The sequence below is a fragment of the Periplaneta americana genome, chromosome 16 (genome assembly GCF_040183065.1).
Source record: "Periplaneta americana isolate PAMFEO1 chromosome 16, P.americana_PAMFEO1_priV1, whole genome shotgun sequence".
NCBI lineage: Eukaryota > Metazoa > Arthropoda > Insecta > Blattodea > Blattidae > Periplaneta > Periplaneta americana.
This window is the reverse complement of record NC_091132.1, coordinates 98,252,870-98,272,839: the sequence shown is the minus strand read 5'-3', so window position 1 is coordinate 98,272,839 and position 19,970 is coordinate 98,252,870. Positions and strand designations below refer to the sequence as shown.

At 35.1% G+C, this 19,970-nt stretch overlaps 1 protein-coding gene across 1 annotated transcript in view; it reads right to left on the bottom strand.

Annotated features, from left to right (window-relative positions):
* The window catches only part of Alk (Anaplastic lymphoma kinase), a 506,844-nt gene that overhangs the window by 139,166 nt on the left and 347,708 nt on the right, over positions 1-19,970 (bottom strand). The window contains exon 12 of the mRNA XM_069812582.1: positions 929-1,088. Within this exon, the coding sequence (XP_069668683.1) occupies positions 929-1,088 (160 nt within the window). The remainder of the gene's footprint in view (positions 1-928; positions 1,089-19,970) is intronic.

Below are 19,970 nucleotides of genomic sequence, written 5' to 3'. Positions count from 1 at the left end.
TAATAATAATAATAATAATAATAAATTTGATTATATGAAGTGATTAAATTAAGAGAATCACAATATATGTTTTTGAGGGGCTTAACATTTTGATGTACCGTGTTGAGTCTAGACCCGTCTAGGATGTGCCGTGAATAGAAAAAGTTTGCAGAACATTGTTTTATAGTACCGTAAAGAATTTGCAGTTTTAAATGTTGGCAAAAAAAGAAACAAGTGGTAGGGGTTTGATAAAAACAGAAGAAAGTACATGAAGATGAGAAGAAATAAAGTACTCTAATATAATAAAATAGATATTGATTGACTTACTAAAATTCTATTTCCCTTATGTTATCTTCACCAAAACGTTTGAAGTGAGCAGCCATTTTGAGTCGACTATCTATGCGGGAAACAAATGACGATCGCAAAGCATGTTTTATAGTCCCGTAAACAATTTGCAGTTTGCAATGTTGGAAAACAAAGAAACAATTGCTAGGAAAGTGATAAGAACAAACAAATGCTAGGGAAGAGATAAAAATAAACAAGTGCTAGGGAAGTGACAAAATTGTGCGGTAAGCAGCCATGATTGGTTGATAAAGATCTTTCCTACCGTTTTATTGGTTAAAAGTAGTATGACGTAGTAAAAGTGTAATAGTCAATATAATTAAAGAAATGAAACAAAGTCATATTATCTTTGTGATAACCCTAATAATTTCAGGTCCAATGTCTGATGCATCTAATGACTCGTCCAGGTGAGATGCTCATAGGCTTTGTCCAATGGATAGAGGAATACGTGATACATACACGCTTACATAATAGGTAAAATTAAAATAGCCTAAACCTTAAGACAAATCGTGAGCATAGAGTATGACGTTTATGAGTTTTATATAGTTACAAACTTTTTCAAGTAATCACGAAATATCTTTCTCATTTTTGTCAGTGTGGTACTTACGTGTAATAACCTCCCTCTGGAACGGTCCATCGTTGTACTCCAGTCCAAGGTGCACGGTCTAGCACTGTGACATTTACAGGAGAATATCTGTATGCTTTAGAGCACTTCTCCGGTGTTGGGCCTTCCCGTCCCCTGGCACCACAGGTGTTCAGTATGTAAACTAAACAAAAAATAAAACACAAATGAATAACAGGAAATTTATCGAGGCTTATCTTCTATTATTTTGATGACAGTGATGAGGTCATGAAATAGGCAATGAACACAGATTCCTTCTCATGGTTCTTCGTTTTAAATATTTATGCTTTACCAGCACTACACACTTATAATTTATTTCTGAAAACCTGTGGTTTCACCACATTGGTAAAATGCCACGTGCTTCACTCGAAATTAAATCCTGCAACTTCGATATGTTTACTCAACCTATTAATTAAAAGGAGGAAATAAATCTCAAAATCCTATCCTAGTATCCGTGGATTACACAATAATTGTCAAATGCCTTAATTACAAATTGCATTGCATATATTTACAAAATCATATCTCCTTGTTGTAAGCAGAAATAATAAAAAAGTTATTATACATTCCTTTGAATACTTCAAATAAAAGAACTATAATATACAGAACGCCACTGCGAGGTTTGTGCTAGCCGCATGCCGTTGGAGGTTTGGCCAGGCATGCGTCCGCTTGCACAAACCTAGCTCAGGATCTGTACATATAACATTTCAGTATGTCTGTTTATTTGCAAAAATCTTAAATAAATCATAATGTGTGTATGTAGGTATGTATTTTTTTATTTTAGTAGGTTATTTTACGACGCTTCATCAACATCTCAGGTTATTTAGCGTCTCAATGGGATGACGGTGATAATGCTGGTGAAATGAGTCCGGGGTCCAGCACCGAAAGTTACCCAGCATTTACTCATATTGGGTTGAGGGAAAACCTCGGAAAAACCTCAACCAGATAACTTACCTCGACCGGAAATCTAACCCGGGCCACCTGGTTTCGCGGCCAGACGCTCTAACCATTACTCCACAGGTGTGGACTGTATGTATGTATGTATGTATGTATGTATGAATGTATGTATGTATGTATGTATGTATGTATGTATGTATGTACGTACGTACGTACGTATGAATGTAGGTAGGTATGTAGGTAGATAGGTACACAAAGCAGTTCTTTTGTAGCTTATATGTTCCATCCTATGCTTGACGATTTGAATAAATTTATCCCTAAATTATGTAGGAGTTAGGCAACTTTCAGCTGCATGAATTTCCAACACAATATTACAATAATTGCTAAATCCTACTTATTTTTTCTGACATTTATGTGGTTTGTTTTAAAACTTCATGAGATAAACAAGAAATTAAACATGTATTTTAGTGACGACCTTCGTAGGATACCAGAATGCTCTGTATTATTGACAGCATTTCCTTCATACAATTTTCATTGAAAAATATCAACCATGCCCACCAAACCACTTTTAATATTTTTGCGCAATCGTGAATGTAGTCTTTACTTTCATCATCATCAGCATCATCATCATAATCATCATCATCATCATCATCCAAACAAGTATAACGCCCAGGTCCGTTACGGTCTCAGTGAGTCATTCTCGGTCCACCTTTTTTTTTGGACGGCCTAAAGATCTCTTCTCTCGCGGACGGTATTGAAGCATGGCTTTTGGAAGTCTATTCCGATTCATTCGTTGGACATGGTTTTTCCACTGCATCTGGTACTTGTTTATAAACTGTTAAACTGGTTTTAATTGAGGTTCTTGCATGATATCCTCATTTCTTTTACGGTCCAAGCTAATATATCCCAGTGTTGCTCTCATAAATTTCATTTGACAAGCCGTCATTCTGCTGATATCCGTACTTATCATTGTCCATGCCTTACTTCCGTAACTAGCTAAGGTTTTATGGTGTATACTTTTAGAAGTTGAAATATCTCTTCAAACCTACTGACGCTTCTGTTGTAAGTCTGCAGTTCTGTTATGTATTGCTATAATATAGGATTGTACTATTTCTAAGTTTTGCTGTAACGGAATTTTATTTGAGGCAGTTAGAAGCAAAGGTGTGTAAGTGACATTTCTAAAAAAATATTTAAGTGTATCCACGGTAAACTAAAGCATTTGCAATTTCTGTTGTAAATGCATATATCTTTTAACCACGTCGCACATTAACATTTAGGCTAAAATTAAAAATTCATGGAATTTACGAATGCTTAGTCAGAGCTGCGGAAAAATAACTGGATGAAACGCAAAGTGGGGCAGGAGTTTTTGTGAAGACATAACGAGTCATCCGTATACGCACATTGTGAACTGTAGATAGCTTTTCACCTTTATTTTTTTAACATCTCAAATTTCTTTTCATCCGATATCTGGCATCAAAAATGTCATTGTCCATGTGAATAATATTATGACAAATTCTGTTTTTCTAGATCTATCGAATATTATTCAAGAATATTATTTCAGAAAATAATACTAGCAAAATGGTTAGCACTACATAAAACTGAAATGTTCAAATGCGACTTCCTCTTGCAACTCGAAACATCTGTACGGTGATAGGTAAAATATAAGGATCGCTAGGTAAAATATAAGGATCGCTAGGAAAAATATAAGGATCGCTAGGTGCATGTGCAACAATAAATGTGACAAATAAGTAACATATAATAAACTGAAGAGAATCGATCTGACGGTCTAGCTATAGAAGATGAAACAGCCGTATCAGGAGACGAAAAAGGATCCTCTATTGCAAGAGAAGTTAAACTAGCACTTGGGAAATGAAGAATAGGGATTGATGAAATTTCCATCGAATTAGTGAAATACTTTGGTAAAGACACAAGAAGGAAATTCTATCACAAAACAACGAATTATAATGAGAAATGTGAATTGCCTGAAGATTTCATGGAGGCCAATACTGAAAAAAATAAGCTAAGAAATGTAATGAATTCAGTCCTATCAGCCTGATATTGCAATCAGCCAAGATTCTACTGAGAGTACTGATCGAGGCTTATATTCTAGATAGATAGATATATAGATGGATTTATTGAGTAATATTATACATACAAATTTTATATTATCATAATTTTCTCTAAAATCCAATGCACGGGTCTTCTGACCGTACGTGCTTTGTACCCGAAACAAGTCCTTCTTTGTAGGTCCCCCCCATCTATGATTGCATCCAACTACTCTCTACAAGAACACACATATTAAAATGGAAATGGCACAATAAAACACATTATATAATATATCCTAACCTAAAAGACCTAAAAGTGTACAGTTGTGTTGATTCTATTATCCCTTCCTCAGTTCGCGTCGCAGACTTTGACAGCTGCAGCTCTAATCTTTCTCGCCTTCAAGAGGAACAATCCAGTCTTTTGTTCCCATTCTCTATTCCCCATGAGGTCAAGACATGCAAGCGAACTCCTACTCTGACTTAGCATCGAGGGTGGTAAATATTTTCTCCGTACAAGTTCCAATTCGACACACAGTAATAAAATATGCTTATAGGAATCCTTTTCTTTGCAAAGCTGACAAAGACGCTCCCCTTTTTCGTTGACAATTTTATTACCATTCCATGCCCCCAATCTTAGCCACGCTAAACCTGCTCTGCTGTCCTTGTTACAAGAATTTATGTAGTCACAATTCCCCCAGTTAAGCATGAGATCTTATTGTAAATGTAGTGAGAACTTTTCCGAAAGTTGGAGCTTAATCTCCTGCCTCTCGATACCAATTAAACGCATTCTCACATTACGCTATACATTCCTCCTGTTATTGTCTCCTTTCTCCCATTCCTATATGATGCAGCCCTCTCTGCAGTTTATAAACCTACCCCTTTTCCCAGCCCTCTCTTTATTGAACTTTGTAGCAAATCGACCGTAGAAGCGATTGATCCCCAAATATAATTTTTAACCAGTATTTTATCACCCTAACTTTCATATGAATTACTTCGTTTTGAAGCCCAAACTCCTTTAGCAACCCGCAGTTAGCTTTGCTTCTGCCAATTCCAAGTATTCGTTTCAGGAAGTCCGTTTATACCTTATTTAGTTTTCCTGCATTTTCCCAACCCCAAATTTCCGCCCTATACAACATAGATGATCTAACCACAGATCCATATACTAACTCCAATGTTGCTGCAGGAATATCTGGCACTTTAGTGATCAATTTAAATACCTCCGCACTCTTTACCCCGCACTTGCGTTTCGTTATGTCAACATGCTTAGTCCATCTCCCGTTCATTGATAAAGTAACTCCTAAATATATGAAATGTTTCACATTTTCCAGTATGTGCCCGTCATATGTCCATGTCTCATCCCTACTATATACAAATCCGTTTTTAAAAGTAATTGTCTTGGTCTTGTCTGTGTTAACAGTCATGCTCCATTGACTACAATAATGCAATTTGGCTCCAGGAAGAGTAAAGGTACGAGAGATGCAATTGGATTGCTGCGAGCAACTGGCGAAAGATACCTAGAGAAAAATAACGAAGTGTATGTAGTATTTGTTGACCTAGAAAAGTCATTTGACAGAGTGTGAAATATTATTATTATTATTATTATTATTATTATTATTATTATTATTATTATTATTATTATTATTATTGTGTCCAGGGACACAAAAAAGACAACAGATCCATCAAAACTTGAATACTAGATGGTCTACAAGCGCAACCGGATTACTAACAAGAGACAGCTACTTCCCAACAATCCACGACCAACTCAAAAGCCATCACTTCAAACCCACTTTCATATCAACGCACTTTTTTTCTGGGCATGAGAAATTTGGAACTTACTTCGACAGATTCAACATATGAGCAGACATCGACTCTACGTGTTCCTGCTGCAAGACTTCACGGTGTAACACCTTCTGTTTGACTGGCCCATTATTGAAGTAAGGAGATTTGAACTAAAGATACATCTCCTGGACTGTAACACCGAGTACAGCACTCCAGTATGTGAAGTGATTAAAAACCGTGTTGTTACAGAGAATTTATAAATTTGTTAAACTTCTCCTTTAAAATACTGTAGACCTATCTTTCACCATTATCTCTGTACATAAAATAAGTGGAATAGGCATATGAAGAGTCCACTGCAAGAATGATGGATGTCACTTTCTTATCGAAAATGAACCAAGACTGTCAATGCATTGTTTAAGACATATAGAATGTACATACATAATTACATGGCATTAACACTGATAGTAATTGTCCAGTGATGATCGGAAAATCTCAGTTAAGCTTTGAGCGCTAAGCATTTCAAACTTTCAATTGCTTCTCCTGCAAAATGTATGTCAAATGACATTCATCATTCTTGCAGTGGACTCTTCATATATATATACTCAGAGTGAAAGGTAAGGTAGTACATTAATTGACAGGAGCCATAGAACTCATTATTTAGAGTACGTTTTGTCAAATAAAAAAATTTATAGGACTTATGGATAATGAGATAATTACAAGTGTTTCGAAAGCGCTGACGGCAATTGCAAGATGTCTCAACGCCGCATAAGTAGTACCCCACATACCATGCGGTCAGCGACTTGAAGGGGTGGGTTAAGTTCAACTACCTTTCACCGTGTATCTTGCAGCAGATGAGGGGAGGACGGCAGCAAACAAATGTACTGAGCTTCGGTGCAATACTTCGCGAGCTAATCTGGGGATAAATCTTCGCACAAAAATGGCCTACGTAAACTCCGGATAGAGACGTAACTGTTATTTGTTTAGTTTGTGTAATTTAATGTCAGAAAATGTAAATTAATAACCCGAATGAAGAAAATAGCTCGTGTCCGGGCGCAGTTCAACAATGAATGCAGAATTTTCAACTTACAATGCAATACACTAACAATTCAATACTAAGTATGGCGTAATAATTTTAATGTAAGCAAGAAATACGTACAGCAATAACAAGAAATAACGTGAAAATTATGAAATTATGTACAAATTAGTGAATTGAAGTTTCAGTTACAATTAATGAAAATATAAAACTGAATGTAACTCTGTGAACAAGATGTAATTAACATTACCGTTTGTTGTTTTACGAATCACTAATTCTGGACGTTAATAATGAAATAAAGAGTAATAAACTCTTTAAACCACATTCCACTCATATCTTACAGGTACTGTTCAAAATGTCCACCATCAGCGTGCGTGCAGTTTTTTTTTTTTACATTGGCGAATTTAATTGAAGTGAATATTTTTATTATGGCAGGCAGAGTAACTATCTCATGCCCCCATGTTATATTGCTACCTATGCACTTCATTAGAACCAGGCACCCAGCTTCGAAGCCGTTAGCCTGTGAGCGTGCAGCTTTCACATCTTTTAGTCCAATTATGACGAACTCTGACCAATAGTTCTTCACTGTTCCGAATTTCTTTCGCGACCTGGATCATGTCTAAGTACTCACGATTTTTGAACTCTGGCATCTCGTAGTTTTGAAATAACCTAAATTGTATCGCTGTACGTCCAACTGCATACTAATGCAATGTAAACGTCACAACAGCTGATCAGTTGCGAGTACTAGGCGAACTGTCTGCCGTCCGGACGGCGATGCCAGATTTTTAGACCTTCTGTAAGTGACCCGACAATTAATGTTTCCAATGTTTCTTCAATCGATTAATTCGAAATCAGTGAATTCTCTAATTAAAATACTGCTGCAACGTGAACATAATAAACGTTCTCTTCGTTGTTATATAAGAAATTAAACCGTATTTTAAACAGTATTCGTAAAATTCGCGATCGAAATGTCGGCATAAAAGTATTATTTCTTCAAAAACCTCGCAAAAATGAGCAAAATGGTGTTATACTTTTTCGTTCGTTATATGTCAAGGAATCACATCCTGCAATTAATGTACTACCTTACCTTCCACCCTATATATATATATATATATACACACATACATATATATAAGTTATATATATACATACCGTATAACTAAACTAAAACCTTAGCATACCGTTTGGTAAATTAGGGTTCTCTTGAGTGAATATTTAATAATAATAATAATAATAATAATAATAATAATAATAATAATAATAATAATAATAAGTAGTAGTAGCAGTAGTAGTAGTAGTAGTAGTAGTAGTAGTAGTAGTAGTAGTAGTAGTAGTGGTAGGAGTATAGAGGTCATGCAGTTTGTAATATGGCTATTAGTGTAGCTAAGAGCCCGAATGATGAAATAATTGCATGAAATGATCATTATCATACAGATCGATAACACTTAATTTAATTAGAATGTAAATTAGCATTCAATCCATTAGTAATTATTGTAAAAGAAGAGGGAGATGGATTTAATGGCCAGAAAAATAGATCGATGAAAGCGGAAACAGCCCCCACAGCACGCATATGATTTGTGAGCTATAGTGCACTGTTTGATAGATACTAGTACAGGGATAGAGTCAGTTGTAGGAACGAAAATGAAAACTGGAGTATGCAAAGAGGCGGTTGGTTTAACGACTTTTGAAGCATAAGTAACGAGCATTCTGCTGTGGTTGATATTGAAATTACGTGTACTTCATTATTTAAGAGACACAAAACAAAGAGTCATGTGAATTGGATTCGTGTGTGCGTTACGTCCATAACATGTATTTATTTTGTATTGAATTTAGCAATAAATTACAATTCACGCCCCATCGCTATGATTGAAATGATTGAGACTGTAGTTATTTTGAATGCACCCGGATAACTTATCACAATCGCCGTGAATAAATCGAGCAGTTTAATTAGTAGTTAGGTATTTATTTCGAAACTGACTGCTCTATAACCGAATGGCTAAGGCAGAGGGTTCGTATTTTGTTATGAATAACCAAGTCATGATATAGGATATAATCATTAATATTTTGTCTTTGGTGATGAAATCTTTCAAATGGTGAATATTATAAAACATAGCTTTTATCCTCACTCGTTCCGTCCTTCATTCAGTTCGTGTCAGTGGTTGAAGGGATTTACAAATACAAATTCGAAATTTCACACTTTTGCATTTTCACAAAATATACCGCCGCGCAGATTAGCATTAACCCGCAGTGGCGTTACTAGACATTGTCGCGATAAACAAACCTCATGGCGTAATAACAAATTGACAAATGCCTTATCCTGGAATCTCAGAACACAATATTATCTACGCTGAATTTTCTTCACAATGCCATAGACCTATACCTCATTTTGTAATATATCGCGATCTCAGTCACATTAACCATGACGAACTAATTAATGACGCAACTAAACTACCATGGCAGACTATCTGGACGCTGAGAAGTGTAGACAAAAAAGTTGGGAAATTTAATAATAATGATAAACACGCACCACTGAAAACTAGATGAATCACTAACGAAGACCTGCTGCTTGGATGTACGAATCGTTGAGTACACTCATGGTGCAAAGATATAGTGCATACCGTACCTAAGGACAAAATGTAGTTCTGATTTCGATAACTATAGACGCCTGCGCGACCGGACAAACCAGTAAATCAGAAATGCAAGACTTCGCCACGCTCACTCACTCATTCAACTTTCTGTTAGTACAAAAGAGATATGGAAAAATATCAACTTCATGGGATTAAGAGAACAGAAGCTGCAGGTACAGGAAATTAACATATCACTTACTGATCTAAATGAACATTTCACCACCCCACCTCCCGAACCATTGCAAAGGACCAAACTAAGGAAGACATCCTATCTAATGCTCCGACTAAAATAGAAAAGTTATTTTACTTTACATAGATTACTGAAATCTAACGCACAAGGCTTAGACGTTGTCACATTACACTGTTGAATAAAATAATTCACGTGATCATGCATAGAGTGACTGATATATTATCTATTTAATGCAACCCTCATAACTAATACCTTTTTCCTAAAATTCGGAAAATGGCACTAGTAACACTTAAAACACCAAACGCATACAGGCATATAAATATTCTCCCCGCTCTTTCCAAAGCACTGGAAGACATCGTACACTGACAGCTGACAGACCACTTCAACATATACAAATTTAACAACGAGCACCGATCTGGTTTCAGAACAGGACACAGTACAATAACTGCCCTACCCAGAGTGACTGAAGATGTGTGAGAAACGATAAACAGAGGCGAGGTGACAGTATTAACCAGGGGGTTTAACTTAAATGATAGATGTTGGATGCTCATAAATGTTCCTTAGTTTGCCGCAGTGGTCGGGACAGCGCTACCTGTGTTTCGATCAAAGAGTTTGTAAAATTAGTAATACAAAACTCTTTGGTTTCGAAAGTTCCGTGGTTATAAGTTTTGCCAATATGACAGTTTTAAACAGATATTATTAATATCCATTATTTACAGGATGTGTAAATTTTATAACATTCCGATTATTATTACTATTATTATATTGCCGAATTACATTTTCTTTCGAAGACAAAGTAGCCATATTATTCTACTGTTTATGGCGTACTAGCCTCATTTGTTCAGTTGATCAATTGTTGGATGTTGGCAGTTCTGTTCCATTTAAATGTTGAATTATGGAACGGACGAAGAAGGATGATTACGGAAAAAATTTGAACAGATTGTGTTAATTTAGAAATTATTGATGCTTTCCTGTAACAAGAAATAATTCGCAACGTTAAAGGTAAGAAAGAAATATATATTTGAGATTACCAGACTTAACGTCATCTACACGGTTCAACTTTTCTTTCAACTTTACATATTCAAGAAATGCATGCAAGATTGATATTTATGCATAATATTAATACGACGTACCATGTAGACACAAAATCTTCATGCATCTTAATACAAAGTGCGTTTTAAACTTGATTCTTTCAATATTCTTCCCAGATTGCATGCATATGCGCATGAAAAACTGAACCGTGTAGATGCAGCTTAACTGTACCTTCATGTTTTTAATTGCAAGCTGAATTCTTCCATCATATCTTAAACATTTACTAAACTGAGATCCTTTAATTGTTTAAAAGGATAAACTTCAGAACGCGGTTACCTTTCTTCTATCACTACCACAGGATGAACTGACTTCTGTGCTGCATTACAAGGGTGTAGTAGGCCTAACTGCAATTACACAAGAACTTTAAAGGTAGCCTAAGCTAACAGAGTTAATATATACTTTGAGTAAGAACGAATATCTTATTTTTGTTTATAGCTAAGTTAGGTTGGTCAGACATCTTAAAATTCTTGGGACAGAACCTGATATGAAATAATATATTGTTTCGTAACGCAAGAGTAAAGAAGTGTCGTTCCCGAAAGCGAAACACATTTTAAAAAGTTTTACTTTACAGTTAACAGTAGTACCTTTACTCGAATAATTTTGATAAAATAAAACAGAGCTAGGTTACCGGAGAGAGGCTATTTATTATTTTTATAGACTCTGTGGATAGAATTCTTCCAGAAATATTTCACGAATGTCGATTATACTTCAATCCTTAAATTGTTTTATGAAATTTAGTGTTATTAATGCATTATAGTAGAAATAGTAATGACCCCAAATTAATAGCTCACTTTAAAAAGTACTCTAAAATATTACACAAAGTAATCTTAAAAGCCAAAGAACTTTACTATAACGGAATTATTCCAAACTCGAATAATAAAATCAAAACAACTTCGAACATAATAAAAAAAGAAAGTGGAAAGTTTAGAAGTAAAGAATAAGGTTACACTCTTGTAGCAGATAATAGAAAAACATAAGATACAACAGAAGTTGCGAACATATTCGACAATCATTTTCTTTCAATAAGTGATAACCTAAACATCCCACAGAATAATAATAATAATAATAATAATAATAATAATAATAGTAATAATAATAATAATAGTAATAATAATAATGCTATTGCTTGTTTGAAAATATCTATTCCTGTAACTTTCCCAAATATTCAAATTTTTCCAACAAATTCAAGAGAAATAATTACAATTCTAAAGCAATTAAAGTCTAAAAATTCCTCGGGATATGATGAAATTACTAGTAAAATACTAAAAGCCACTTCACAAATAAGAGCCAAGCCCCTGTCTTATTTATGTAACTTTTCAATGTTTAATGGTGTATTTCCAGAGCGACTGAAATATTCAGTTGTTATTCCTTTATTCAAGAAAGGGGCCAGAACCTCGTCCGAAAACTACAGGCCCATATCCCTTCTACCAGTCTTCTCAAAGGTCTTCGGAAAAGTTATATATAAGAGAGTATATCATCATCTTGATAGATACAACATTCTCATTCCGGAAAAATTTGGATTCAGAAAGAATAAATCAACTGAGCAAGCAACGTTTAATTTAACTGATATAATTCTGGAAGCTATTAATAAAAAATTACAAGTAGGAGGGATACTCTGTGATCTCTCCAAAGCTTTTGATTGTATTAACCATAAAATTCTACTTCAAAAATTAGAATACTATGGTATTAAAGGCATAGCATATCAGTGGTTTGAGTCATATCTCCTAAACAGAAAACAAAAAGTTGAAATCAACGCATTTAATAACCCCTTTAAATCTACTTCAACATGGAGAAATGTTCATACAGGGGTCCCACAAGGATCTATATTAGGGCCTCTTCTTTTTCTAATTTTTATAAATGACCTTGGTCCCATAATAAAAGGAATAGGTTATCCTATACTATTTGCAGATGACACAAGTATCATAATTACAGACAAGAACTTTGCCACATTCAAATATAAAACAGAAGTAATTCTCCTTAAAATATTTGACTGGTTTACAACCAATAAACTAGCAGTAAACAATAATAAAACTAACATAATTAAATTTAAAGCCACTTCAAATTTAATCTCTGAAACATTGGACACAACTATCAACAATATACCTCTACTAGAAACATCAACAACCAAATTTCTTGGTTTGCATATTAATAATACAGTAAATTGGAAAAATCATATCAAAGAAATAACCCCCAAACTTAGCTCAGCATGCTTCGCAATTAGGTCGTTACAATAATTTCTAAACAGCAATATCTTAAAGACAATATATTTGGTATATTTTCATTCCATTATGTCCTACGGAATAATATTTTGGGGAAATTCTGCAGACAGTAAAAAGATATTCTTATTACGAAAAAGAGCCGTTAGAATAATTGTTGGAGCAAAGGCTAGAGAATCATGTAGATTATTTTTAAAAAGTCAGAGATTCTAACCTTGACAAATCAATACATATACTCTACAATAAATTTCCTCTTATGTAATAAAGAAAATTTTCCAACTAACTCAGCCATACATAGTATAAATGCCCGCAGAAGGAATGATTTTCATACGGCATCATCAAATTTGTCTTGATTTCAAAGGGTAGTACGTTACATAGCGATAAAAATGTTCAATAGTCTTCCTGAAGACATTAAGAATCATAGCCAAAACCCTGCATTATTTAAGGTAAAACTAAAAAATTACTTAATATCTCACAATTTATATTCTGTAGATGAATTCTTGACATTTCACAGTACTGTGTAAATATTATAATAGCCTACTATTAAATGGTAAACGTATTACATTGTATAAAACATTATTTTTATTAAGGTATTAATTCTGTACATATTTCATATTTGCATTTTATATGTATTGCATCTTATTGTTAAACGTAAGAATTGGATATGTTCTTTATTGTATGCTATAAAGCAAATGTAAGAATATTATGGAACGAATAAATCTATCCATCTACCCATCTATCCATCTATCCATCTACCTACCCATCCACCCACCCACCCACCCACCCATCCATCCATCCATCCATCCACCCATCCATCCATCCATCCATCCATCCATCCATCTATGATAGCCTGCTGCCAGTTTGTTTCAGTTAATTGAAAGAAGATGGCGGACGTTTTATACTCTAAATATTACGACAAATGGTACCCCTAAGCTTTTCAGAGTTTCCGGTTTCTTATATTAAGAAGGAACTTAAGAGCGAAATGTTCCAGGAATGGAATGATATTACTTAATGGTTGTACCAAAAAAAAAATAATAATAATTCTGCTCTCTCACAACATTTGATACATTAAAGTGCATACGTACTCTACATACTATTTGACCCAGATTACGTTCTTATCACATCTGTAGACCTATCAGGACACGTAAATTCGAAGATATTTCAACATGTATAAACTTGACAAAGAAGTTAAATTTTTATATTTGTGAAAACAAGACGTCCAAACAGTTCAACACTAATACTTGATTTCACAAATTTGGATTTTAAACATGTGTTACACACTAAACGCTCAATTATATAATTGTAAAAACCCATATCATTATTATTTCGGAAGACATGTTGCTAAATCCTTCATTTTATAAAACGTTACAATGTTTATAGTTCCTTTTGACTCTGTTGACCCTCTATAATCCTTTAATTTAATTTGTATTATTTTAATTAGTGTTTGTATTTCTTTTTTGTAGGTATAAGTGCTATCTGGTAGGATGGAAGAGAAGGCTTTATGGCCTTAATCCTGTCAGATTAAATAAATAAATAATAATCTCAATTTAAGTTGTAATCATTTTATCGTTTCTATAAACTACATAGAACGCTAACCTATTAATTGTACGCTAATGTCTCAGAAATTTAGAGAAGCAGCAGCAGCAGCGGCAGTAGTAGTAGTAGTAATAGTAGTAGTAGTAGTAGTAGTAGTAGTAGTAGTAGTAGTAGTAGTAGTAGTAGTAGTATGAATGTTCTTAATAGTCAGAATTTCTAGCTGACATTAGCCTGAACAAACAAAATCCGTACTTCCAAATTGACGTTGTTTTCCTTCCTACGTCTTGCAATATGATGATCTCTTTGATCAATGCATAGTTTTCCACATTCGAATGGAATTTATATTATTTCTGAATTGTTGAATCCTATGTGTTGTAGGAAATTGCTTATTTTCTATAAATGTTTCACATTGTGGTGGCAGCTCTCTTATGTCCTTGTTGCTGTGAGATGTTTGTTGTTTCTCAGAATCGGTTGATATAAGGGGTCAGGAGGTGTAAGCATTACGTATAATCGTGTAGCGAACAAAAGTTTACTTCCACCTATCTTATTATACTGCAATACTGACAACGAGTATTTACCTTATGTGTAAACGAGATTATTATTTCACTCCGATTGTACAATGACGTTCAAAGATATCTGACCCTGTTAATCGATAGTCATCGATTATTTGTTCGTGTAAGTGTGGCTTCTTTAGTTATTACTTTTATGAATAGATGGCGAAGATAGTAGTCAGAATTACCAATAGCATATAAATATAACCCGCATTATACCCTAGTGGTTTTGATGCTCCTAGTGGTTTTGATACTACTTTGTTATTAATTATGCATTTAAACTAACCGCATTATAGAATTACATTTTTATTTCTCTCTACTGATAGTAAAACAACACTGTGTTTAGTTGGAAACCGCTGATATTATTAATCATGAGAATAATTTATGCTTAATCAACATAATCATTTTTCATGACCTTTTTTTAACAGTACCAATAATGTTGCCACCTGTTGAGAACTAGCGGAACTCTTTTAATGTTAGTCAATTTTTAATATCTTTGGTTCTGGCTTATCCCGTAGTTGGAATGTTCGCTTACACGATCATAAAATTGTAGGTCAGATATCTTTGAACGTCAGTGTACTAGGAGACCATTTTGTATGTGGAACGTAAACAGCGGTGCTGCGATCTTATGTTGTTACTTGTGGGAAAGAGAAAGACTAGTCTTTTTTTTTCAATGACTCTTTCTTCATAAGTACCAGGTCGAATTTGACCCTTTCCTTTTTAAAGAATTGTAGGAGATCATATGATAAGTTATAACCTAAAATATTTCAAGGCAACGTTATCTACCAATGGTAGAGTGAGCAAATTGATACGGTCATGTATGAGAAACCGGTATATTTTTACTTATTAGTGGATTTGGATGGTTGTGGAGGGATGCTAGAAATTTTGTACGAAGAGTTTTGATATAATCTGAAAAGTATAGTATCCCAAGATCATCATACAGTTGGCTATTTCGGATGAGATAATCCGCTCCAGTGATGGTTCTACAGATGGCTCGTTGAAGTCCGTCTAGTCGTTTAAGATGTCGTGTATGTGCTTGAGCCCATATTTCACAGCAGTATGTCATGTAGGATCGAATTAATACTTTGTACAGCATTGTTTTGATATTTAAAGACGTATAACTCTTGAAAAATGAGTAGAGAAGCATATATCTTTGGAAGGCCTTCTCACGAATATGTGTGACGTGATGTTTAAAAGTAAGTCTCTTATCAAGAAGAACTCCAAGATACTTGGCGGTAGTTTTGAAAGGTATATTTTCATTTTGGATGGTGAAGGGCTGAAAGTGCCGCGGAAATCTTCGTGTAAAAACAAGTGCTTGCGACTTGGAGCCATTTATCTTGAGACGCCATTTTGTGGACCATTGGGTTATGATATTTAAGGCTTCCTGCATTTGTAGACAAGCAAACTGAATGTTTATGTGCTTAGTATAAATAACAGAATCATCAGCGTATAGCTTAAGTTTACATTTGGATTGAATTGGTATATCACAGACATATGCACAGTACAGTGTTGGACTTAAAATCGATCCTTGAGGAACTCCTGCAGTTATTGTGTGAGCGTTAGAGAGATAGCGCCCGTCTTGAACACGAAAGGTTCTATCTGTAAGATAACTGGCGATAAGTTGAATATAATTTACAGGAATGTTAAGATTGTGAAGTTTATATAACAAACCGGTGTGCCAGACAGTATCAAAAGCTTGCTGGATGTCAATAAATGTAGCTACTGTATGCTGGCCAAGTTGAAATCCTGTTTGGATGCATCTTGTTATTCTGTGAAGTGCTTCTCTGGGACTATGTTGAGGTTTAAATCCAAACTGTTCATGGTGGATGGCATTTGGTGCAGTTAAATATGGCTTTAGTCGTGCCAGAATGATACGTTCAAAAATTTTTCCAAGGAAGTTGGTTAGGCTGATTGGTCTATAACTTTGGGGTAATGTTGGATCTTTTCCCGGCTTAACTATTGGTATAATATGTGCTGTTTTCCATGCTGTTGGAAAATAATTATGATTTAGACATGAGTTGAATATCTTTGTTAAATGTGTTATGGCTCTTTTTTTGGTAATTTCTTCAATATGGCTGGTGTGATTTTATCCGGGCCAGGTGTCTTCTTCGGTGCTAAGTTTCGAATTATGGTCTTGATTTCTTGTGGTCGTACGTGAGGTGTATTTCCAGGTTCAGGGCGATGTAATATGGACTGTACATGTTGTGATATTGTTGTTGAAAAGTCTTGTAGTGAGGAATGATGATGGGAGGAGAATCGATTTTGGAAGGAGTTTGCAAGAGCTTCAAGCCTATCAATAGGATCATAATTAAATGTACCACTTGAGTCTTTAATAGGTGTCGATTTTTTGTGGTAGTTTTTCCTAGCATTCGTTTTGTAAAAGTCCAGAAGGTTTTTCCTGTAGGCTTAATGTTTTCCACTGTGTCGGCAAACTTATTGATTTTGTAAGTCTCATATTTTCTTCGGATAGCACGTTGATACCGATAAAAAGCTCTTTTTGCTTGAGGATCCGCATAAAGCTGCCACCGTTTTCGAGCTTGATTTTTGGCTTTAAGAAGATGTTTTAGTTCAGTACTACCGTAGATGTTATCTGATGTCTCAATAGTCAATATAGAGGACGATTCATCGAATGTTTCTATGATAGTGTCAGAAAATATTTGTATAGCGGTGTCTATTTCAGAAGATTTCAAAGTCGGTAGATTACCCGGGATGATTTGGTGCAAGCGTTTCGTGAAGAAATTCCAATCTGTAACTTTCTCTGTAGAAGGTTGACTTGAGATCATATGAAAGGGGGCCTTGAAAGTCAAAAGAACTGGAATATGGTCAGAGTCGAGAGCGTTTAAGCAGATTTGTTGTACTGGAGAGTATTTTGTGTTATATAAACAAATATCAAGTACATCTGGATGATGAGTGGTTATCCAGGGAATTCTCATTGGTTCTTTAGGTCCTGTAATTGAATAATGAAATGTTATGTTTTATTTAACGACGCTCGCAACTGCAGAGGTTATATCAGCGTCGCCGGATGTGCCGGAATTTTGTCCCGCATGAGTTCTTTTACATGCCAGTAAATCTCCTGACATGAGCCTGTCGCATTTAAGCACACTTAAATGCCATCGACCTGGTCCGGGATCGAACCCGCAACCTTAGGCATAGAAGGCCAGCACTATGCCAACTCGCCAACCAGGTCGACTTGAATAATGATATTGATTTGAATGTAATAGTAAGGTTTCACCTTTCGAAGTATTTAGTCTGGAATTCCATGATCTGTGTTTAGCATTGAGGTCACCACAGAAAATGAAATGTTTGTGATGTGTGATAAGCAGGGTCAGGTCATTTTTATTGAGTTGAGCATATGGCGGATAATAAACAGATGCTATTAGTATTTCTGTTCCTTCAAGCTGGATGAATATACCAGTGGCTTCGAGAGTCTGAAAATTTGGAAATATGGCTGTTCGATATGGCATGGAGTTTTTAATGAGTATAGTAGTTCCTCCACCAGGTCGGTTGATTCTGTCTGTACGGATAACAGTATAGTTGCGTATACGAAATTTCATGGTGGGTTTTAGATGAGTTTCACTGATACATGCGAGGTCAATATCATAATTAAGGAGCAAGGCTTGTAGTTCGTAAGTCTGGTGAATTATTCCGTTTGCATTGAAATTTAAGATGTTTAAACCTCTGTGTTCGGAAATCATTTAGAGGTCTTTTATGGATTGTTGTAATTGAAAAGATTAATGAAACCTTCAATGAATATTATTACCTTGGATATTAGTCATTTGCATTTTGGATTTTATGAAAAGTTGTGCGGATAAGCTGAATTGTATGTTGAATGTTCAGTGATCGTAAGATGTTAACAATATCTTTGAAGGAGTCTGATATTGATTCTGATGATGTTGATGTTGCACTTGGAGTTTTGAATGTTGACTGGAAACCTTTGGTGTTGCCAGGATTAGCAAGTAAAGGAAAGTCGCTCTGTTTCCATGTTGGTGGAGTAGAACGTTCTTCGGAAAGAATTCTCCTGTTCCTCATCTTCTCTTGAAGTTCCGCTTTCTTCTTTAGTTGAATGGGGCACTGACTGTAGCTGGCAGTATGTGCGCCGTCACAATTTGCACATTTTGGGATATGGACAGGACCTTTCAGAGGACATTCGGCGAATAAGTGATTATTTCCACATTTAACACATCGAGTAGGCAAATTACATCGACGTGAAGTGTGTCCAAAACCCTGACACTTATGACATTGTGTAATATGTGGACGAGGTCTATATGACTCAATTTTTATGATATGATTGTTAATATCTTGCAATTGGTATATGGTTCGGGAGTGTTCATTATTTGGAAGTGTAAGTATCCATATGGGGATGGGACGTCGTGTCGGTATGCCATCAGTGTCGTAGCAAGGAAGAGTAATTTGACGAATGTGTTCTATTTGAAAATCTAAGAGTTCAAGTTCTGTTTTGAGTGTAGCAGATTCTACAAACGCTGGAAGTCCTTTCAGTACTACTTGTAGTAATTTAGTTTCCCGAGGTTCGTGAGAATAAAACTAAAGGTTTTCAGTTTGCAAGATATTATATAACTTGCCATAATCAGCACGACGACTAGTTAAATATTTAATTCCTTCAGTAGAGTATGTGATTTTCAGTGGCTGGCTAAGTAGTGACTGCAATTTTTTATTGTTTGCAAAGAAATTTCCGGCTGGGATATTCTTCACAATTATTGGCGGCATTCGAGCTGATTTGGGTCTAGAAAAATCTGTGTTGGTGTTATCTTCTTGGTTCCCTACTTGAGGATTTTTTTGGTTTGGTGGTGATATGTCTGTGTCCATTTCGTGGACAAGAGGATCAAAAACATTTTGTAGTTTGATATCCGGATGAATTAATGTTTCATGAGATAAAGTTGCTTGTGTATCGGAAACTGTTGAATTTGGTTTGGCTTTGTCCGTATTTAGTTTCTGTTTCTTAATGACATGATCTCTTACTTTACTTTTACTTGAAGTTGCGTTTTCCGCGGGATTAATTTGTTTGCTAGTTGAATTGGGTACGCGAGTAGGATCACATATAGTCAT